At 43.9% G+C, this 24,082-nt stretch overlaps 1 protein-coding gene across 5 annotated transcripts in view; it reads left to right on the top strand.

The window, feature by feature from the left end:
* Positions 1–24,082, top strand: part of SYNE1 (spectrin repeat containing nuclear envelope protein 1) — a 357,645-nt gene that overhangs the window by 320,116 nt on the left and 13,447 nt on the right. For 4 of the 5 annotated variants that reach the window (XM_081140676.1, XM_081140675.1, XM_081140674.1 and 1 more), the window contains 11 exons: positions 5,781–5,968; positions 6,824–6,974; positions 10,026–10,208; positions 10,434–10,571; positions 13,209–13,400; positions 14,444–14,777; positions 16,387–16,455; positions 17,926–18,068; positions 19,935–20,061; positions 20,581–20,792; positions 23,149–23,349. In XM_081140676.1, coding sequence (XP_080996802.1) covers positions 5,781–5,968; positions 6,824–6,974; positions 10,026–10,208; positions 10,434–10,571; positions 13,209–13,400; positions 14,444–14,777; positions 16,387–16,455; positions 17,926–18,068; positions 19,935–20,061; positions 20,581–20,792; positions 23,149–23,349 — 1,938 coding nt within the window. The remainder of the gene's footprint in view (positions 1–5,780; positions 5,969–6,823; positions 6,975–10,025; positions 10,209–10,433; positions 10,572–13,208; positions 13,401–14,443; positions 14,778–16,386; positions 16,456–17,925; positions 18,069–19,934; positions 20,062–20,580; positions 20,793–23,148; positions 23,350–24,082) is intronic. The other variant, XM_081140678.1, reaches the window with a different exon arrangement.

Raw genomic sequence — 24,082 nt, 5'->3', positions numbered from 1 at the left:
CAGTGCTGGAAGCCAGAAGACAATGGTACAATGCCTTCAAAAAGTTAAGAAACCTATCTCTAATTTAGAATATTATACCTACCATTTAATATATAAAATATTTGCCTCCTGTGAACACATTCACAAGAAGCTAATGAAAGATAGCTAGCTACCTATGCTAAAATGAGAGGAAAAACAACATCCAACCCAGGAGAAAGAGATGGTAAAGAAATGTCCCAGGTGACAGTTTTACTGCAGCCTGGAGAATACCTGTCCAGACTGGAGGACAATCTGCTCCAGGACAGATGTCTCCAAGGAGGAAAACAGTTGAACTAATTTACCTAATGGGCTTCCCCACACTGGAAGGAGTTTTATTAGCCTCCCTCTCATAGAAACTAGCAGCATAAATGGTAAAGAGAAAAAGAGGGAGGGAGACAGAAAAGGGAAGAATTATTGAATCCAGAAAAACAAAGAGTTATATAAAAATATATATATAGCCCTGGCCGGTGTGGCTTGGTTGAGTATTGTCCCGTGCACCCAAAGGCCACCAGTTCAATTCCCAGTCAGGGCACATGCCCAGGCCGCAGGCTTGATCACCCTTCTGGGGTGTGTGGGGAGACAGCCAATCGTTTCTCTCTCTCCCCGCCTCTCCCTTCCTACTTCTCTGAAATCAATTAAATAAATATAACAATAGCGTATGTTGTTGTTCAGATGTGAAAAATGTTAACCATAATCATGAAAACGATTATTGCTCTAGCTATAAGATGTGCTAAAACAGTAATTAGAGTCCTGTGAGCCATGTAGAAGTTTATTCCTTCTTGGCACTAGAAGCGTCAATAATGTCTAACAATTGAAAATCAAAAAATTACAACATAAATGTGTTACTTAGAAATGGAGAAGTAAAAACCAGAAGACAGCTGCAAGAGATGGAAATGGTTATTGCAGGACATTACTTCATTGGAAGCTTAGTAGTAATTTTTGACTTTTTAATACATTAGTACATGTTCACATTGCCTTTTCATGAAATTTTAGATAAAAGTTTTAAAAAATCACATACCAGTGGTTAAAAGTAGACTTCCTGGGTTCAACTCCTGGTTTCATCACTTTTCTGCATGACCTGGGGCAAAGTAATGAACTATTTAAACCCTCAGGTTTTTTAATGTATTGAAGCAGAGTACGTGGCTCATACTGTTATTGTAAAAATTAATGAGAAAAGCACTTAGCATAGCACATAGTGCAAAGTGGGTGCTTCATGAATTTTACTTTTATCATATAATATTTACCACAGTTTCCATGGTGGAATATGTTTGCCCACAAGTCTGTAAAAATTGTAGCATTTGGGATCCATGTTGTAAAAGACAGATGAATGATAATCTGTCTCCAAAGGAAAAATTCTCACCAATATTTAAAAGGACAGATTAAACTGATAAGAAATGCATTTTCTTTTCTTTCCCCATGTGGAGTTTTTGTATATTTCTCTTGCCAATGGACTTAGTTCATATAAACTTAACTGGACAAAAATATATGAAGACTTGAGATGGCTTCAGAGAACATTTTGTCAAATTTGTCTGTATTATAGATGAAGAATAAATTAGAGACGCTATGTGACCAATTCAAGACCATTACCAGTGAAAGTTAAAGCTAAAACTATAATTTTTATCTGTAATAGGACACATATATAATTATAAAACCCCTCAAGCTTCACTTCATGTACTGATTTTAACAAAAACTTTTGAGCAGAAACACAACGGGACTTTTTTCCAGTATTTACCTGGTCAAGGCCCTGAAAGTAAATCTCATAAAAATATGCATCCACCCCTTGACTGGGTGCCCTGGAATCTGAAACTCAGAATTGTCCACACTGTGCCTCCAGCATCTGTGAATTACAGCTCTGGTTCTCATACCCCAATACTGGTTCCACAGTGGTTTCCCTCATCAGTCTCTTCTAAATAGATTCAACACTGATCTATTATATGGAGAAGTGATGTCACCGAGATGGTAACATAGGTTGTTTCTGACTTAAGTCCCCTCACAAGAAGACCAACAAGCAACCAGCCATAGAAAAGACCTCACTGTGAAAATCCCAGAACTCAGGGGTGTGGCTGAAGCACCCCCCTGGGCCACTCAGAAGAGTAAGAGGAATGGTGGCACTCTGACCACATTGCCCCTCCCCAGACTTGCACAGCATTGCACTAAGAGGCCCACCCTGGGCCCAGAACATTGTACTAAGAAGGCTCACAGGGTCTGGTTTCTCCAGTGGGCAAAACGAGGCCAACGTGGACATCCAGCACCCTCAGCATTGTAGGAGTCTTCTTGGGTCTCACCTCGTGGGGATCACTAGAGGAATCTCTGGGGCTTGACCACTGGGGATCAGATAGAACAAAGAAGAGGGGTGGGGCTTATGGCCACCAGCACTCAAATCTTGGCAGAATGCATTCCTACTTGCAGCTGCGCCTAAGCAGAGATCCTAGCCAACGTCTCTGCCCATCAGCAGAGCCCAGTCAGTGGCCCCAGTTGGTCTTGGAGTTCAGTTGGCAGTTCTTCCTGATTTGGGTCCTTAGACAATGGGCCATACTTGCCTTTGGTGCCCTTTCTACCACCCAGCCTGGGCAGGGAAACAACTTCTCAGCCTTGCCCAACAGCTGAGCATAGCTTCCATCCCACCCCTCCAGGAAGCCTGACAAGAGAGCCCAGGCAGCCACAGAGCCTATCCAACAGCCCTGCTTGGGCAGGGAGCCAAGCCAGCAGCCCTACCCGACTGTTAAGCTTAGTCTCTGGTCCCTGAATAGAGACCTTGGGCAGCCTCGGAGCCCAGTCTACAGCCCTGCCCAGCCAAGGAGCCCAAACTACAACCCCACTCAGCAGTGTAGTCCAACCTAGTGTCTTCTCTGATTGCTGACTACAGCCTGCAACCTTGCCGAAGCAGATATGCCAACCAGTGACTCCGCCCAATCACCAAGCATAGCCTGCAACCCTACTTGACAAAAAAGCCTGGACATCAACCCAACTTGACCACTGAACACAGTCCCTAGCCTCACCCACTGTTAGATACAATGGGCACCTCCTGATGGGAAGCCCGGCCAGCTACCACGCCCAACAGGGGAGCAGAGCCAATGGCCTACCTGACGGTGAAGCCCAGCCTGTGGACTTGCCAACCGCAGGACATAGCCTGCAGCCGTGCATGATCACAGAGCACAGCCTGAGGCTCATTGCAACTGCAAATCCCTGCCTGTGGCCCCACCTGACCATAGAGTTTAGCCAGCAGTGTTATCTGGTCTGGGGGCACAACCTGAGACCCCACCCGGCCAGGAGCAATTGCAGAGCCCAGCCTGAAGCCCTACGCAATCACAGAGTCTAACCAGTGGCTGTCCAGGGACACAGCCTATGACCTCGCTCAACCAGAAATGATTGTAGAGCCCAGGAGCCGCAGCACCCCCACCCCAACTCCAGAGCATAGGTTTTCCAAAACAAGTCTCAACAAATTCAAGAAAACAGAAATTATATCAAGTATTTTTTCCAACCGCAGTAATATGAAACTAGAAATCAGTAACACGAAGAAAGCTGGGAAATTTACAGATACATGGAAATTAAACAACACACTCCTGAACAACCGATGGATCAAAGAAGAAATCAAAGGGAAACAAAAACATCTTGGGACAAATAAAAAATAAAACACAACATACCAAAATTTACGGGCTGCAGCAAAAGCAGTTTTATGATGGAAATTTATAGTGATAAATGCCTACATAAGCTTTTAGGCACTTTTATTTGTTTATTTGTTTGATTTAGTCCTACTGGTTTATTTTGGGGGTTTTTTGGTTGTGCTTTTGGTACCCTATCTAAAAAAATCATTGCAAAGACCAATGTCAAGAAGCTTTCCCCTTCTGTTTTCTTGTAGAAGTTTTATGGTTTCAGGGCTTGCATTTAAGCCTTTAATCCATTAAAGTTAATTTTTGTGAGTGGTATAAGATAGGGGTTGAGTTTCAGTCTTTGGGATTGGATGAAGGTGGGCAAAGTGTCCAAACTTCAGTTCTAAGATGAGTGAGTTTTGGAGATATAATGTACAGCATGGTGACTATAGTTAACACTACTATGCCACACATTTGAAAGTTGCTAAGAGAGTGGATCTTAAAACTTCTAAACACACAGATTTTACCTGTGAGGCAATGAATGTTTATTAAACTTGCTCTGGCAATCATTTCATATTATAGGCATACATGAAATCATCACACTGTACACCTTAAACTTACACAGTGTCATATGTCAATTATATCTCACTAAAGCTGCAAAAATCTTTTGAGTACTTGGGGAAAATTAATTTAACACTTAGGTTCATGTACCTAACACTTCCTCCAAATGTGTATTCTTTTTTTTTTTTTTTTTTAATATATCTTTATTGATTTCAGAGAGAGGACAGGAGGAGGGAGAGAGAGAGATAGAAACATCAATGATGAGAGAGTCATTGATGGAGCCCACAACCCGGGCATGTGCCTGACCGGGAATCAAACCCCGATCGCCTGGATCCTAGGTCGATGCTCAACCGCTGAGCCACGCCCAGCTGGGCCAAATGTGTATCTTATACAAGATGCACTTTAAGGCCTAAAATTCCCTTGGGTACCTCATTCACAGAAGTCTCTGTCTTTATCTTTGAGCAAATATTAAGTTCAATTTTTGAAATACATTTTATTTTATGTTTTTTAGATCAGTAATTTCCATGATAACTGTCACATAACTGAAAGAGGTTATGCAAGAGATTTGAAAGGACTGTTTAGTGAAATAAAAGTATTTTTGATAGCGTTTATCTTTTTGTGTCTAGTTTATAAAATCTCCAAAAATTAACCAAAGGCACTGCTGTTACACTTGACAATGAGCTAACATTTGTATGGAAGGCACCAGCTGGAGCAGTGTTCAGGGAAAAAGGAGGAAGAATATCCACATGAGAGTATAAATCTCAGCTCTTTGAGTAGACTGAGGAATTAGCGTTAGAGCAAGAGAAAAACTAGGCATATTCTAGAGCTGTATCGAAGAAGAGGGAAAATATTAAGAACCTTACTAAATAGGGCAAGCAAAAAATGGTACTGGTAGGCCTCACTTTTAATGATGGCATACTTTGAGTAAATTGAGTTAAAAGCTCAATAGAAAAAATATTGTACATTTTGCACTGATATTCTTTGCAGTTAATGTAAAGGTTTCACATGGTAGAACTCTGTAGAAACTCCGTGCCTGTGGATCATCATAATCTATTTCCTACATTTAAAATTGGTCACTGAGGAAGCTGCTGACCATAATGATGATGTCAGTATATAAGGTAGAGAACCTAGGCCCCTTCACCACGGTGCCTGTTAACAATGGTCGAATTATCTGTTTAGAACAACGCGCAGATCTTTAGAGATCAAATCCCAGTTCCTAAGAACCAGCTCTTAACAGGAGCACCTGTGTTCTTTTGATTGATGATTGATGGATGGATGGGAATGGAAGTCATATATCTGCGAGGTAGAGTCTGGGTGAATATGTTTTTTTAATCACTAAAGAAGCTCATTTTATTCTTAATACAGTTGCTGTAGTCTATTTCATTTGTTCAGTTTGTACTTTGTCATTGCTCACATAGCTGAAATATTTCTAGATTCATTTTCTCATACTTTTGAGCTTCCCGTATGTCATAAGTGAAGCTGATGAAACCTCACGCGTTGAAGGAGATGAAGCCTTTGTCAGAGTTGGGCCCGACCGCGTGTCAGTGACCGATCCTGGGGTAGCTTCCCCCGCGTGGGCAGGGATTTCAGCGGCACGCCTCTTCCCCGCAGGACCTGCAGAGAGACATAGAGAAGCACAGCACGGGCGTGGCCTCTGTCCTCAACCTGTGCGAGGTCCTGCTGCACGACTGCGACGCGTGTGCCACCGACGCCGAGTGTGACTCCATCCAGCAGGCCACACGCAACCTGGACCGGCGGTGGAGAAATATCTGCGCGATGTCCATGGAAAGAAGGCTCAAGTAAGCTGGGCCGGTCACTCCCCGGGACAGACGAAGTGCCAAAAGGGAAAAAATTACCCAGGGTGGCTGTTGTTCAGTATTTCTTTTTGGTGACAAAGTCCAAAAGCAGCCTTGGTTTTCCAAACTTGTCGTTGTCTACATTTAGTTGGGAAAATAAGCAGATATAAGGGTAATACACAAATATAACCAGCCCAGTTACGCCTCACCTAACAGTTTAAATATAATTCAGAAAAACATGCCTTTGCTGAATCAGTATAATGTTACAGGATTGGTGGCTGGAAAATAATGTTCTCTTGTTAAAAATGAAATAACAAGCAAAGGGCTTATCTTTAAGCCCTTTGAAATTCTAGGCAGTAAAATATAGTGACGCGTGAGAAAATTATCGTAATGATTTAAAGCGCATCGTCTCCGCACTCCCTGGGGAACCCTGAAAGCTCACTGGTCTTGCTGTCACAGGCTGATTTTGATGAGGGTTGTTTGATGTTGGACTTGAATGGATTTTCAGCCCCTGTCTTGTTTCGGCAAAACCTTGGCGTGCGTGTGCACCGCAAACACGACGTCGCCCTTCTAAACTTTCTTGCGCTTTTGCAGAAAAGTTCACATCATGTGCATGTGATGATCGATGTGACTAATTCCAAATTCAGAGCCATGGGATGTGTGTTTAGGAAAAAAACCCCGAAAAAAACAGCTGTTTCATTTCAGCTCAAACAGTTGTCTCCTTTTCACTTTGGCTCCAGGCACAGTGATTGTTTGGCACCACAGTTGCTTGTTTGGGCTCTTTTAATCCCACGGCAGGGTCCTGGAGCAGAAACTCTCCCAAACAATCGGACTCTGTTCTTTCATTTTCTGTCTCAGAATTGAGGAGACATGGCAATTGTGGCAGAAGTTTCTGGATGACTATTCGCGTTTTGAAGATTGGCTCAAGACTTCCGAGAGGACAGCTGCCTTCCCCAGCTCTTCTGGGGTGCTCTATACAGTTGCCAAGGAAGAACTGAAGAAATTTGAGGTGACGTATCGTTCCAAATCTTTAATCCTATGTTGCTGTGAGAGCAGCCAGCTGGTAGTTGGTGTCCCAAGACGTAAAGTAACCGTCACCCACACATTTTTTCTTCAAACAGCTGGGAGATGACTTTGTGGTCATTTTATTATTACCTCATAAGTAGACAAAGAAGTGGGAAAGAAGGTTTCTATTTTAAGATTATCAAGAATTACAAATACAGTCCAACATAAAGTAATGAAGAGGAATTTTATTAGAAAACAGGAATCACTATCCCCCCTAAAAAAGATCCTGGCATTCTTTTTATTTCACAATTCTTCACAATCACCCATTTAAGATGAAAATAGGATGGTTTTCTATACCAAAAAAATCTATCTTCCAAATATATTTTCATTTATTTTTACCTAATTGGAGCCTCAATATATATATTTTTAAAATCAGTAATAAAATAGAGTTGGCTCCAGATTAAATGAAACATTTTAATCATGAGCCACTTCTAACTATAAATGAAGAACAGTGCCATTCTTGAGTCATGAAGACTTTTCAATTTCACAGAGACAAAAATAGCCAAAGTCTAATCATACTCACAAAGACAGGAATCATTCAATAACTGATTCCCATCCCCAGCCTGTTTGTGCCATCCTGAGTCTACTCCGTCACTGATAGGATTAAACCTCGACTCCTCGGCTGATATAGCAGGAAGTTGACCATGTTTTACTTTATTTTTTAAATGTTTTGTTGATTTCAAAGAGAGAGGAAGGGAAACGGAGAGAGAGATAGAAACATCAGTGATGAGAGAGAATGTATTGATCAGCTGCCTCCTGCACGCCCCCTACAGGGATTCAGCCCGAAACCCAGGCATGTGCCCTGACCGGGAATCAAATCGTGACCTCCTAGTTCGGGGGGGGGGGGGGGGGGGAGAAGCACTCAACCACTGAGCCACGCCAGCCGAGCATGTTGACCATTTTTTAATTTGAAGTTTCCCGTCATTTCCCACTGATAGGCAGACATGTGTACTCACATACTTGACAGCAAACGGTTCTGGTGTGTGTGTCTCACAAAAATCATTCTTGTTCCCTTACTCTGCCCCAAGCTCCCTGAGATGTTTAAAAATTAGAATAAAAATCAAACCAAGTCCAGCTGCATTCCCTTTTACCTGACAATATCTGTCAGGCCTGTGATCATGAGTATGAAGTGTGCTTGTTTTTCTAGTGAGATCTAAAACCTAAAAGTCTGAGATGGGCAGCTATATAAACCTATAAAAATGTTTAAACACTGTGTGAAATAAATAAGTGTTATTCTGACATCTGTGTATGGATTTGTATGTAACTATACCACTAAATTCCAGGAAAAAATGTTTCCTATCTAAAAGGCTTTTCCTTAGAAAACCCCTGGAAAAAGCCACAGTAGCTCAGCAGTAGGTTGCAGGTCACCCCGTGCGAACCAGTGTCAGTGAGGGGTTCCTGTATTGCATCTTAGCACACTCAGCTCCGGGAAGGTTAAAACCTTTTATAATTGGCTTAGACTGCAAAGCAGATTACATAAGATCCTTTTGGATGCTATTTTAGACTCAGATTTTATGACAAAAATTAGTCGTATCGTTAACTCCTGTAGTGAATGTTTTATCATTTATCTTGTAGTTAATTTTCTTACAAGAAACAAAATAAATCACAAAATTAAATTTTGTTTGAGGAAAGCTTTTGCCTGTTCATTGGCATGAATATTTGGGGTGGATCTAGGTGCACTGGGGTACCCACCCACACACCTGCCATCACTCCAGTGGGAAAACATATTCTGTGACTTCCAGTAATAGCAAAAGCTGAACTTTTATTACCACCTCCTTTTCTGGGGCAATAATTTAAAGTTTTATAGAAAAGAAGATTTGATTTACTAGGATGAAGGCTCTTAAAGCAACTCTCAAAAGGAAACCATTCCAGAGGCAGAAATGGGGCAGCATGTGGACAGTGTGATGAGCCAAAGGAAGCTGAACGCTGGGACTTAGATGAGGCTGGTCCAAATAATTATACAATTTTCTGTCTAAGGCCAAGATGAAAATCAGTCATAAGTCAGACATAAGAGTTTGAGGGGGAAAAAAGCTTCATTTTCTCTTGGCCAAGTGTTTCTTATGCTAGGGCTATGCTAGATTGCAGAGAGAAAGAAGAAAGTCTTATCTTCAGAAACTCCAGACCATGCGTAGGTAACCTCAAAAGTAAATAGCCCTGGCCCAGGTGGCGCATGGGAGGCAGCCCATCCATGTTTCTCTCTCACATCAATGTCTCTCTGTCCTCCCCTACTTCCCCTCTCTAAAAAAAGAAATAAATAGACACTACCATGTAAGGAGCTACATCAGTTCTAAATGTTTTATAAAAACTGAGTCATTCACGGGAGCAACAAAAAAATAGAGCATGATCCAAACATTTTTCGATACAAAATTACTTGTATTTTACTAAACTGCTTCTCTTAAATGTTCATAATAGCTTGCACTTAAAGGACATTCTACAAAAGATAGTTTTAATTTTTTTAATGGACACCAGAATTGAGGCAATTTCTGAATTTTTAGGAAATTACATATTTAACAAATAAAGAGACAGTTCTTCTGCAGACATCTTTTCTCAGTGTTGACATCGGGATTTTGAGCATTTCAAACTCATTTCAGCATCATAAATATTTTTGTAATAAGTTTGTTTCATGGGAAAATTTTGTTCTGGCTGTTAATTAGCCCAGAAGCTATATTTTATATGTATATGTGTAAATTCTGTATGTCTAAGTGTATATTATATACATGATATCTGTATGTGTATTTCTACATATATGTATATATTTATTTGTATTTACCATTCTCAATTATATTTTTGTTTGATCCACCCCCTCTCCTTAAGCCACAGTGATTGCGTCTCTTTCCTTTAACAAGGGGACCTATACGCTCATTAGAGATTGTCCTTTGCCTGTCGTGACACTGGGACCGCCCGTGCCCCCTGACGTTGCAGCCTGAAGCCCAGGCGTCCTTGCCGAGGGCCCTGTGTGACTGTCCCTCACCTGCCTGCCTCTCTGTGGCCCTAGGCTTTCCAGCGGCAGGTGCACGAGAGCCTGACCCAGCTGGAGCTGATCAACAAGCAGTACCGCCGCCTGGCCAGGGAGAACCGCACCGACTCCGCGTGTCGCCTGAAGCAGATGGTCCACGAAGGCAACCAGAGATGGGACAACCTGCAGAGGCGCGTCAGCTCCATCCTGCGCAGACTCAAGGTCTTCATCCCCCCCGTGGCGTAGGGGCCCCGAGGACGGGACGGGACGGGCCAGGCCATTTGAACAGTGCTGATTCTGGAAGACGGGGATGGCGAGAGGGGATCGGGGTCCATCACACGGTGAAGGGGGGCAGGTCCTCACGGCTCACCGCCCAGAGGCCATGGGGGTGGCGGTGCGTCTCGGGAGGCAGCCTTTGGATTTTTACTGTCTCCCCTTCGCGCCCAGCATTTCATCGGCCAGCGGGAGGAGTTCGAGACGGCGCGGGACAGCATCCTGGTGTGGCTGACGGAGATGGACCTACAGCTCACTAACATTGAGCATTTCTCCGAGTGCGACGTCCACGCGAAAATAAAGCAACTCAAGGTAACAGACGAGCGGTTCTTCAAGCTGTCCGTGCGAAGAAATTCTGAAGGAGGGCTTTTTAGATCCTTGGGTGAAGATGATAATGATTAACTTGTTTTTTCAGTTTTCTCTTTTATTTCTTTATTGGGGTGACACTGGTAAATAAGATTATAGAGGTTTCGGCTTAGGTTTCTATGACACCCGATCTTTCCATTGCATTGTGTGCCCACCACCCACAGTCAAATCATCCTCCGTCACCATATATTTGACCCCCTCTACCCTCTACTCCTCACCACCCCCTTCCCTCTGGTAACCACCATTCTGTTGTCTGTGTCTATGAGTTTTTATTTGTTTTTCTTGTCTGTTCTTTTGTTGCTTTCAATTTTCTATCCCACATATGAGTGAAATCATGTGGTTCTTTACTTTTTCTGTCTGACTTATTTCACTTAACGTAATATTCTCAAAATTCATCCACGTTGTTGCAAATGGCAGTATTTCATCTTTTCTTATGGCTGAGGAGTACTCCATTGTATATATGTCCCACATCTTCTTTATCCAGTCATTTATCAAAGGGCACTTCGGTTGTCTCCATGTCTTGGCCGCCATGAACAATGCTTCAGTGAACATAGGGTGCATATGTCTTTGCAAATAAATGTTTTCAAAATGTTGTGGTAGGCCCCCAGAAGAGGGGTTGCTGGGTCCTATGGTAACTCTATTCATAATTTTCTGAGGAGCCTCCATACTGTTTTCCATAGTGGCTGTACCAGTCTACATTCCCACCAGCAGTGAATGGGGGTTCCCTTTTCTCCACAACCTCTCCAACACTTGTTATCACTTATCTTGTTGGTAACAGCCATTCTAACAGGTATGAGGTGGCATCTCATTGTAGTTTTTATTTGCATTTCCCTAGTAGCTAGTGAAGTTGAGCATCTTTTCATATAACTATTAGCCATTTGTATGTCTTCTTGGGAGAAGTGTCTGTTTAGGCCCTCTGCCCATTTTTTAATTGGATTGTATGTTAGTTTGGTGTTGAGTTGTATGAGTTCTTTATATATTTTGGATATTAACCCCTTGTCAGAGTTGTTGTTTGCAAATATCTTCTCCCATTCGGTTCCTTGTCTTTTTGTTTTGTTGGTGGTTTCTTTTGCTGTGCAGAAACTTTTTAGTTTGATAGAGTCCCATTCATTTATTTTCACCTTTACTTCCTTTGCCTTTGAGGTCAAATTCATAAAATCCTCCCTAAGATCAAGAAATTAGTTCTTCTTGATTGAAAAAAAATACAAAAAATATTAAAAATGAAATAAAGAGCACTATCTATAGATAACTACCATTAACATACTACTTTTAAGTATTAACTTGATAACTGGCATTGGAGATCTTTTTTGGTGGCTGTTGTGTTTTTGTTTTTGTTTTCTGATTTATTCTAGCTCCTTCAAATAGTTTATTTGACCTCTGTGCTTCAGAGAAATACAACTTTCTCATATTGAGATTTCATTCCACATAGTCTACATTTTTAGATGCCAAGTTAATTTTTAAAAATTTATATGCTTTACTATATAATTCAGCCACAGTGGCTACTTAATAACTTAAATAGGAGGGACATATAGTACATTAGCCAGAAGGATTCTCTAAGTGGAAGTGTATTTAACAATTTGAATAATTTGCAATGTGTCTTATGAAATTTTCCTCCCAAGACAGTTAAACAGATTTTAAAAATATATAATCATGATGCCCATAACCTTAGGTTTGTTATAATAACACAAGGAAGTTACCGTTAGTATATTATCAGGATGAAAAAATCATAAAATAGTCAAACCTGGTATTCTTCCCAACCCCTCTCCCCATCTCTCCCACCCTGACTCCCCCAAGTTTTTTCACAGGCAAATCAATAGTTACAGCCTTTGGCAGGAAATTTCCTCCAAGTGGTCGTTAAGTCTTTTCTTCTTGGACTCTGGCAGGGTCGTAAAACTTCTCTCTTCTCCCTCTCTTCTCCCCTTTCAGTCTTTTCATTATTGGACAGTATTGACTATTCCAGCATTTATTCCTGTGAATTAAAATTTATCCCCTGAAACTTGTCCCAAGTAGCTTAACTCTTCTGAACCATGTAAAATGAGCCTAAATGATCCTCTAGACTTCCTTATTTTCCAAATCATTTTAATCTTTCCTGCTTATTTCCTGAAACAATAAAAATCATCTGAGAAGAATTTATGAAATTATCACTGGCTTGGTTTCTCTTAGTCGTGTACAATGTATGATCAAGACATTGAAAATTAAAATAGTCAATATATTTCTTTAAAGTACCACATTTATTTCAGTGGCACTATAATGATTATAATTGATTTTCACCAGGGATAACCAGCATTATTAACTTCATGATGGATTTGAATGTTTTCTCATGTGATTTTCTGCCCACACTGTCCATGGTAGTAGATTTTATGAGCCAAAGGCACCTCTCTGGTCATCAGATTCTAACGATTCCACTTCCAACTCGTTCTGACTTAAAATTTTTATGTTTGACTTTACAAAGTAAAAGCCTCTTGGCTTGCCATTGTACATGGTAAATTCAATATCCCCTACATGGTTTTTCTAAATATATGTCTTATAATTATTTCATGTCAATGTGAACAATAAAAGTCACATGAGACCTGTGCTCCCTAGGCCTTCCAGCAGGAAATTTCGCTGAACCACAGCAAGATTGAGCAGATCATCGCCCAAGGAGAACAGCTGATTGAAAAGAGCGAGCCCTTGGACGCGGCGGTCATCGAGGAGGAGCTGGACGAGCTGCGGCGCTACTGTCAGGAGGTCTTCGGGCGCGTGGAGAGATACCACAAGAAGCTGATCCGCCTGCCTGTATGTAGCGCCGTTTTTCATTGCCATTCAGCCTAAAGAGAAATCGCGATGTGGGGCTCAGTAGCATTGTATAGTGGCTCAGGGCCTGGGCGCTGGATCCAAAGCGCCCGGCTTCCTGTTTCAGCTCGGGCATGTTGGCTACGCAACCTTGGGCGAGTGACGTCACGTATCTTGCCTCGGTTTCCTCCACTGTGAAACTGGTTTAGTAACAGCACCCACCTTGTAGAAAGTATTGTTTAGGGGCATGAAATGAGGATAGATAGATGATAGACGGATGGGTAGAGATAGATTGATAGATAGATGATAGATGGATGGGTAGAGATAGATTGATAGATAGATGATGGATGGGTAGAGATAGATTGATAGATAGATGATAGATGGATGGGTAGAGATAGATTGATAGATGATAGATGATAGATAGCTTAGAAGAGTACTTGGCACACATCTTCTGTGGAAGATAAAGAACCTTCTAGAAGAAACAAGGAGATGAAGGTGAACAATATAAATAGTTGCTATTGATGAGGTTGTTTAGCTGAATTTCTTTTCTCTTCCATTTCCTCAATTGCTGCCATACTCACATCTCAATGTTGAGATGTCATTATTCAAATATTTGGAAAATTCCGTGTTAACTATATTTTGTATCTGGGATATAAGTTTACAAAGGACCAGTGAAGATTTCCCAGTGATTTCCTTCTGTTCCTGACATGTGCCATTGTGCCCAGGTTGTGTTGCTAGCGTGGTACTAGGTTGCCTTTATTTACAGCATCTTATTTAATCTTACACCAGTTATTTGAAGCAGGTTGTAATATTATTTCCATTTTAGCGCTGATAAAACTGAGGCTTTGTTAGATTAACTTGTAGACATTTGTAGAAATGATCACAAGATTCTCATTTATTTGAAGATAGGAAGTTTAAAATGATCCCCACTGAGGTAGGAGCGAGACCCAGATGAGCTTCAGCTCTGAGATCTGGCGAGAGGCAGAGCGAGACGCGAGAGGGGCCCCTGGTCGCTGCGGTAACAGTTGGCTTGACTGCATTTCCAGCTCCCAGACGATGAGCGCGACCTCTCTGACCGGGAGCTGGAGCTGGACGACTCTGCAGCTCTCTCTGACCTCCGCTGGCAGGACACCTCCGCGGACAGCGTGCTGTCCCCCCAGCCTTCCTCCAACCCCTCCCTCTCCCTCGCCCAGCCCCTCCGGAGCGAGCGGTCAGGACGAGACACCCCGGCCAGCGTGGACTCCATCCCCCTGGAGTGGGACCATGACTACGACCTCAGCCGTGATCTGGAGTCTGCCGTGTCCAGAACTCTGCCCTCTGAGGATGAAGAGGGCCAGGAAGACAAAGATTTCTACCTCAGGGGAGCTGCTGGCCTACCAGGTAGGAGAGAGCCCTTCCTCACGCCAGCTTGAAAGGAAATAGACAGGAGCGGAGACTGTCCTGGAAACCTGCAAGCTCAGCAGAATCTCCTCCCTTCTCCCATCAGGGCATATTGTGCGTAAGGGAACATTGGACGTTCATGTGATTATCAGATATGAAAGTTGACATGACCGTTGATTTATCCCACATGTACTTAAGGTCTTACCATGTGACAAGTGCTTGCTACGTGCCGGGAACACACAGTAAGACAGGTTTGGCGCTAGGATATAACACGCACAGGGAGATACAGAAGCACAGACAAGGGATGGCTAAGCCGGAGCCCTGAGGAGCGGCTCCAGGGAAGGGACCCGTGAGCCGAGACCTGAGGATGAGAAGGAGTCGGTCAGGCGAGTGTTCAGAGGAGGAAAGGAAAGGGCACTCATCCCAGCTTATGACCAACCACAGTACTTTGGTCACCTGAAGTTTGTCCACAGTGACAATGCTGATAGGGGAGCAAAGAGTGGACAAAGAGGAGGTGGAAAGGCCAGCTGGGACCTGGTCATAGAACAGCCTGTTCACATGGGAAGAGTTTGGTTTTATCCTGAAGGTAATAGGGAGCCACGGGAGGGCTCTAAGGAGGGAGGCGATGTGATCAGAGGCATATTTTCAATGAACCTGTCTTGATACCATATGGAGGGAAGTGCATTGGGAGGAAAAGAGTTGAAATGGAAATATTTTAATAATTCAGGACAGAGATGGGATGGTGGCCTGAACTAAACAAGCAGCATTAGAAATAGAAGGGAAGGGATGTGACAAATCATGAGAAGTCCCCTCCATAACTGATGAGTAATAGAATTGGGATTGAGGTGACTCTCTGGCCTGGGTATCTTAGTGAAAGATACGGCTTCTCTCATTCCTGTTTTATCTTTATCATATCGTCTAATAGTTAGGAATTTTGCACCTAAAGCAGCGCTGTTCAGTACGTACCACTGGCCACAGTGTGACTGTCGAGCACTGAACTGTGACTGCAGTTGAGCTTTGCTGTGTCAGACGCACTTGCATGAGTACACGAAGTTTAAAGACTGACGCAAAGAAAGAAGTTCAAACATTAACACGTTGATTACAGGTTATAATTTGGATATATTGGTTTCGTAAAATATTATTTTCATCTATTTCTTATTACTTTTAAAATGTGGCTACTGGAACCTTTGAAATTATGCGTGCGGCTCACGTTGCTCTTGGCCCCTTTCAGCGCTCCTCTAGAATCTGTCTGAAATTTCAGTTTTGCCTTTTTAGTAGCTATTGAAACTTGGAGAAGTAACTGACTTCCCCTGGACGTCAGTTTTCCCATCAATAAAATGGGAACGACTCTCCCATTCACTGTAGGGTTGCCATGAGGATAAATGAGTGCTTGACAGTGCCTGGCTCCCAAAACACTCAGTGAGTGAGAGGCCGTGCTCCGACTCAGTTCAGGAAGACTCTGGTGAGCGTGCTCACACTCCTGCGGCCCCGGGACGCTCTGTCTCCACAGACTAACTTCCTTTTTTCTCTAGGAAACTCGTTTTCCGGCCCCAACGGAGTCAGTGTTTCCACAACTTACCTGTCAACTTAGACTGTGCTCTTTTTGCAGATGTCATGATCCCCGAAAGCCCTGAGGCCTATGTAAAACTCACAGAGAGTGCCATCAGAAATACCTCTGGTAGGCACGCTCCGCCGAAGCAGCGCCCTCCCTCACCTGTCACGAGCCCCCCTTAGCACAGCCCTGTCCCCCTCACGGCTCTGCGGCACTAGCATGTTACAGCAGAACCTTCCCCTCTGACCGCTGTACCAGGAAAACAACAAACAAACAAAACAGAACAAACACTTAGTTGATCGACACCAAAAGGAAGATTTGAAGGATCGAGCGCACTGGGAGGGAAAGAGTCCCGTCATGGCGATCAGTCTCGTTAATGGCCCTGTGGCGTCCACTAAGAGCAGGGAGCAGGTGGTGGGAACCCTAGTCTCAGCTTTTGTGCCCCAGTATCTTAAGGCTTAGATTTTCCTTTCAGGACAGAATGATTCCTGAAACAAGAAAAATGAAAGAAATGAAGATGAAACCAGTTTTGCTCAGTGTTGCACTAGACAAACTGTCTGTGGTTCAGGGTCAGAAATCTGGAGGAGGGTGGAGAGGAGGGTTTGAACACAGTGCCTTGATATTGAATTGTAGGCTTGTTAGTTTGCACTTAAATTTTAAAGAAAAGCAAAAGAGCAGGAAGCGAAGTACCGTTAATGAAACATGACTGCCTGAGTGATTCCCCAGTGAGAGACCTCTTCCAGGTGTATTTAGGAGCCTCATAAAAACCAAATTCATAAGGCTTACTAATATTTGCTCTGCTTTCACCCTGTGCCAGCTTCACTCTGATAATCAACCCATGTTCTTGTTCAAGTCAAAGACTGCAGTGCACGCACACACGCGCGCACACACAACACACACGTGCACTCACACGCACATGCAGGCACAGACGGCACACATGCGCACACAAATACTGTTGCTGAAAGGTGTTTCCTCTTTGAAAGAAGAGCCAGGAGTTCTAGGCTTTGAATAAGAGCAAGCCCAGAGGGAAATGCTAAAATCTTAGCTTTCTCCTGGTTTCGATTCTACTTTTAAACAAAAGCGCGTCATTGCCAGTTTGGTGTTTCCATACACGTCCACCTTGAGCTAGTCTTTTCTTGGTTGACTTGAAGTCATGCCTTAAGTGAATGACAGAGCCACCTGGCACGTCAGTGGCACTGTCTTCTATGGAGACACAGAAAGAAAAATCTTTTTCTGCTTGATAAGTGACTGCAGAGGGAGCATGAGAAGTAACTGCCTCAGAAGACACCATGTAGGTTTTTAAAAAGGCCTTTCACGGCTCACAACATGCAGATTTTCAAGGGAGTAGATGACTCAGGAGCTGTTAGCACCCCCTGCAGAGCGCTTTTGCTCTATCTAGTGGGCTAGGACTCTTAGTGAAACACTCATCTGTCTGGTCATTTAAATCTCTAACTCAACAGCACATTAGTACTAAGCTTGCTTTATAATTACCCACACACATGCCATTTCTATACAGCTTTAACTGAATAATTTCTTAAACTTCTTGAATGTCAAGCTTGCAAAAGCTTGTAAAAAGTCTCATGGTTGACATTGCAGGGGATCCCAGTGCCTTAGAGTCGCAGATCCGACAACTGGGCAAAGCCCTGGATGACAGCCGCTTTCGGATGCAGCAAACAGAAGATATCATCCGCAGCAAAACGCCCACAGGGCCGGAGCTGGACGCCAGCTACCGAGGCTACGTGAGTACCCCGACCTCCCAGGTCCCGACAGGTGCCTGGAAATCACAGTTGTGTGACAGAGAACAATTTGTCTGGGGCACAAGGGCTTTATGAGCTCTCCAAACACCACACTGCCCTTGAACTCAGGGGGATGGATGTGCAAAACAAAACCCTGTTGGCAGGTTACCTGAGTTACCTGTTGAGTCGAGCCGGATGTGCATGGGCCCACTAACCTACTGTAATGACCAGCCTGTTCCTTTACACAGAGAACTTCGTGAAGTCTGTTTAATTGAAAGCAACAAAAATGCTTTGGCTCCTGAAAGTGATTAGGCACTTTTCCAAATCCAGCTAATAATATTTGGACCATGGTTATCCTCGGAGCAGCAGATTTGGGCTAATAGATTACTAACGTGGAATTTTTTCCGTTCTTTTCTTGGGTTTATTGATTCACTGGATGGCCTTGGGAATGTTTTAATCTGCTGTTTTTAGAATTCTCGTTCTGCAGAAAACAGTCCTAACAAGAGGGATTTGTGGAAAAGATGGCAAGAGAGTGTGCTTATTACAGTTCCTTTTTCAGAAACTCTTAGGAAAGTATATAAGGACTTTATTTGCTGTACTAAAGTTACTGACAGAATCTTTTTCCCTATTTCCCTGCACATATTTAAGCAAGAGAGTCCACAAGTAAATCTCTTCCATGCCTCACATCTTCATTTCCCACCCCAAAGATTGCTAATGAAAGGAAAGAAATATTAATTTCCCGAAGTCTAACAACAACTCACACAGGGAAGAGAACCATTCCGGTTATATATGCTGATGTTCATATCCTCACAGTTACAGAAGAGTCATCAATCATGGGTTCACTTCCTATCCAACCCAGCCTGTTATACTGACTTCTATTAGAGTGAAACCTCCTTTCTCAAAATATAATATAGTTTCCTGAGGACCATGCTGACATCACTGAGACTATACTCAACCTCAGTCAAAAGTAATCAAAGCATTTAATTGCAATGTGATTCGTTGAAGGCTTTGAAAGCTAACTGTGTGGTCAGTGTAGCAGGCATGCCTTGAAATGCTCTGTTTTTTTAAGCTTTGAATATTGTGCATGCTAAACGTGGAGTTGGAAGCCTCTCCTTTGATGTTAGAATTTATTCCCTTACTGCCTATTAACCGATGCTTAAATTTTCTCATGAAGCAGCTGGTTTCAATATTGCTTTATGCTTTTAAGTATTTTAATTATTTATTGCAAAAAAAAAAAAAAAAAGTTTCCTTTGAGATTTGTGGTAATATTATTGTTTCCACTTTTCGGTTTGAGAAAGAGGGAGCAACTTGCCAAAAATTATCTAATGTAATACCAGCGGAGGGCCCTGAGTTTAAATCCAAGATGGGTTTAGTCTGTTTTTGTTATTATAATTTTTTAATTTATTGATTTTAAAGAGTCAGGAAGGGAGGGAGAGAGAAAGAGAAAGGGAGAGAAGCATGGATTTGTTGTTCTGCTTATTTATGGATTCATTGGTTGAACCTTGAATGTGCCCTTACTGAGGGTCGAACCTACAACCTTGGCATATGGGGACATCACGCTAACCCACTGAGCTACCTGGGCAGGGCCGAGTCTGTCTTGATTCATAAACTTCAAAGAAATTTTGAGGACTTCTCACGTAAAACCACACACGCAAAGTGTATCTTCGAGGCCTTGCTTTGTGTCTGTGAAGGTGTCCCACGTTTTAGAAGCACGTTTTTGAAATTGGCCTTTTCTAGCCGAGTGGCACAGAGAAGTAAAGCGCAGGCAGGCGCTGTGCTTTTTGAGGCGTTACAGAGACATTTCCCCAGCAGCCCTTGCGCTCGCGGGGATGCGAGGCGTTGACGGTGACGGCCTGTTTTCTGTGACAGATGAAGCTGCTGGCCGAGTGCAGCGGCAGCATAGACTCGGTGAGGAGGCTGGGGCACAAGCTGAAGGAGGAAGAGGAGAGTTTCCCCGGCTTCGTGAACCTGGACGGCACCGAAGCCCAAACCGCCGGTGAGTTGGCGCCGGCCCCCCGAGACCAGGGAAGCGGGGCTCGGAAGCGCTTTGTGGCAGCTGAGGGTCACGCGCCTCACCCCACACTTTCCTGTCCTGAGAACTTTCCTCCGAGTTCCCGTGATCTCCTGTGGCAGAGGTGCCCGTCGGCTGCAGCGCCTGCCTCTGGCGCCGCCAGCCAGGCGTGCTGCGTGTAGGCGCTCGGCGCTCAGGCCGAGACCAAGACCTGAGCGTTATCTTCGGGCCCCGCTGCTCGTTGCTTGCTTCATAAAGCTCTTGGAAACGTCAAACCCATGGAGCTCATTTCTTTCACGTTAGATAAAAATGCAGATCAGATGGGAAGAGCGCAGCCGCGACGCTGTTATTTACAGCTGGGGCGACAGGCAAGGCCGGTGGGGTTCCTCCTCCTCCTCTTCTTCCTGTTGCTGTGTAAAGTCAGCCCCCCGCGGGCTCACGGCCTTCCCTAACCGCGGCACATGGCGAACACCCCGTGATTGTGTGTGCGCCCTGCCTCACCAGGCGTGATCGACCGATGGGAGCTCATCCAGGCTCAGGCCCTGAGCAAGGAGCTGAGGATGAAGCAGAACCTCCAGAAGTGGCAGCAGTTCCGCTCTGACCTGAACAACATCTGGACCTGGCTGGGGGCCACGGAGGAGGAACTGGAGCGGCTCCGGCGCCTGGAGCTCAGCACCGACATCCAGTCCATCGAGCTCCAGATCAAAAAGCTCAAGGTAAGCTGCCCTTGGCCTTTCCCAGAGCGGCCAGACAGAGCGGCAGCGTGGAAGGCCTGGGCGGGTGAAGCCGCTCGCTCTAGCCACGTCGCTGTGACACAGCAGCGGGGAAATACCAGCAGAATGGCACAGGAAGGCTCTCCTCCCCCCAGCCACCCCCAGTCGGAGTGTTTATAGAGAAGGGTGGGAAGGGCAGGAAGATGGACCACGTTGTAGAAGTAGCTCCCGTGTAAACAATCGTGTATGACTTCACGAGTGGGTATTTTTAAATAATCAATTAAAATTTTATACACCACCCAGGTACCTCTAGGACCTATTTCAGTTCTTCTACAGGAAATCGAGACACTTACTAGCAGGGCCCTACAAGTCTTTATCTAGAGCTGGAGATGAATCCTCTCCAAACTCATTTGATATTCCGGAATCAGCAGGACTTCTGAAACAGGCTATGGTAGTGGCAGAAGCAATTTTCCGAATAGTCAATTAAACAAGACAAAACTGGAGTCATTGTGAGAAAACACCTGATATTTCCTGTATGGTGTAGAACACATAACTTCCTTTCACCCCATCTCTAGATCTTAGAAATCCTCCTCAACCCAGCTATTGAAATGCATTAATACAAGCAGACCCTTGTAAGTAGACTGTGGATTGAGAGCTCAGCGCCTCCTTAATAGCTCTTTTGACTCTGCATTTTGTTTGGAAAATAGCAGGTGTGCTCGTCCTCAGAACGGAGCTACCCGGGCTCTCCGGGCTCAAGGATCAAGTGCGCTGCTTTTGTGCGTCTCTGGTTTCAGCATTTGCTATTAATCGGGGGGTAATGTTTCTGTGGCTTGCTTTGGTGATGGTTGTGTTTTAAATTTTCAAACAGAGAAGTGAGTCTTCCCCACAGATGTTCAAACGTCGTCTTGTAGGGAAGCCTCTGCACCAGCCCCATCGAGTTCAGGATGAAGTGTCAGATGAGAGATGCAGTTTTCTCTAGAGTCCTTAAATTCCTTTAGTTTCTCTCCAGGAAAATATAAGGCAGTGCTGGGTTAAACCCAAATTCCTTATAGAGGTGATGAAGCAAATGCTGGCCAGAGTCTGAGACCTAGGTGAGATTAGGATGCAGAAGTGAGACCTTAACAGTCAGCCTGCATGATCAAAAAACCCACAAACTACCCTCCCCTGCACCCCTCCTCACAATCTTAGCTGTTTTCTGAGGGTAGATCTGTGGAATAACCAGGTGTCTTTCCACAATATCATATATTCTTTCTGTGGTTGAATCTATATTCAGTATGTTAGGAATCTATTGAAAATTGAAAAATTAAGACAAGCTGGAAACATCACAGAAAAGTGAGAAATGGTAAGAAAACGTAGCCTGGGTGGATGTGATTTGCAGGGTCATTCACCCTAACTTGATCTGTGATGTTTAAACAGTACCCCACTCTTCAATTCTTAATACATAATCATGTGCTCAAGTTCCTGCAAATTAGTTCTAGATTTTTAAAAGATACATAAAGTAAAAAATACCTGGGGGGGGGGGTGCGTGCATGTGTGTGTGTATATAATCAAATTAAATTGGTTAGCTGATGAAATACCCAACTCATTCTTTTAACCATCACAAGAAGGTGGCCAGTGACATGGGCAGGGTCCTCAGCCTGGGGGCCAATATCTGTGCCTATGGAGTCAGACCAGCTGGTGGTCAGGGCCTGGGAATCTGCTTTCTCGTCAAGCTTCCCATTTCATTCCCGTGCACAGAACTTTAAGCGCCATTGGTCTGTTGAAATGGGGCTCTCACACTAGAACAAAAAGTGCATTTTCTGTTGCTCAGAACTATTGGAGGCCAATTTTGTTTCGTTGCTGAAATCCCGTGCCCGGGGTTAAGTTAATCATACTCCTTATTTCATTGCACAGGGTCATGGTTGCTTCCTGCAAAGTTCCTCTTAATTTTATTTATGTATCCTTTACCCCGCCACTGTCTTCAGTCCTCATTTCTCAAATCCATGGCAACCATTCTGAAATATTTAATGCGTATTCTTTGTTCCCATGTACTCAGAAACAAGTAGATTTGTGTGTGTGTGCATGTATCTTAAATTACATAAATGCAATTGCGCTGCACATACCACTCAGTTTCTGACTCTTTCCCTCTACACTGTTTTTTATTGATATCTATTCATGTTGTCATTGCACATCTCCTCCATTTCTTTAACTGTGGCGTGGTCCTCAGCAGTGTGAACTCGCTGTATCTTATCTAGCCATCCTTTTCAGCCAGTTTTAATCAATGGCTCTTTTTATTTGGGTGAAGCATTTCCAAAGATCTTAGACTATTTTTTTAATGCTTTTATCATTATTTTCCCTCTTTCTTTCTTCCCCTTTCCAGGAGCTCCAGAAGGCCGTGGACCACCGCAAAGCCATCATCCTGTCCATCAACCTGTGCAGCTCCGAGTTCACCCAGACCGGCAGTGAGGAGAGCCGGGACCTGCAGGACCGCCTGTGCCAGATGAACGCGCGCTGGGACCGGGTGTGCGCGCTGCTGGAGGAGTGGCGGGGCCTGCTCCAGGACGCTCTGATGCAGTGCCAGGTCCGTGGGCTTCGGGCAGACCATGCTCCAGAGTCACACATTCCCAGCGGTGCTGAGCCTCTGACTTGACTTATCAAGGTCGCTAGGGGCATGCAGTTGCTCCCCAGAGTCAGTATTTGAATGTGGTGACTTTGTGCCCAAACTTTTTATTTGACTGGAGAATTTGTACATGTGAACAGCAGTTCAAAGCAGCGAGGCCCCACCTTCTGTCCAGCTAACGAGAGATGGACTATTCCCACAAGTTCATCTCAGCCCCCATCACTCCTTCCACTCATTCATTTATTTCATTCATTTATTTCATTCATTCATTCAACAGGTATTTACTGAGCACATAGGAAGACAGTCCCTGAACATCAAAGTGAGCATTACAAACACTTGTTCATTCATACCACACTGGCCGAGTTCCTCTGTCTGACAGTGCACAGCCTCTCCTTTTGTTGGGGAAAACAGACAGTAAAAAATGCAGTTAAATGGTTAACCAAGATACTTATAGATGCTGATAAGAGTAATTAAGAAAAGCTACTTTGGGAGGCTGATCAGGGAAGTTCTCAGGATCTTTGAGCTGCGGATGGAAGGACATTTTCATGAAGGGAAATAGAACAAATAGAAAGGGCCAGTGTCTCTAAGGACAGAAAAGAGGCCAGTGTGATCAGAATGCAGGCAGAGGCAGGGAGTGATAAGAGACATCAGGAAGATGGTCAGGAATGAAACCATGCAGGGACTTGGAGGACCT

This window comes from Miniopterus schreibersii (assembly GCF_964146895.1).
Source record: "Miniopterus schreibersii genome assembly, chromosome: 6".
In the NCBI taxonomy this organism is placed as follows: Eukaryota; Metazoa; Chordata; class Mammalia; order Chiroptera; family Miniopteridae; genus Miniopterus; species Miniopterus schreibersii.
The sequence above is the reverse complement of the archived record's forward strand: the minus strand, read 5'-3'. Positions and strand labels throughout refer to the sequence as shown.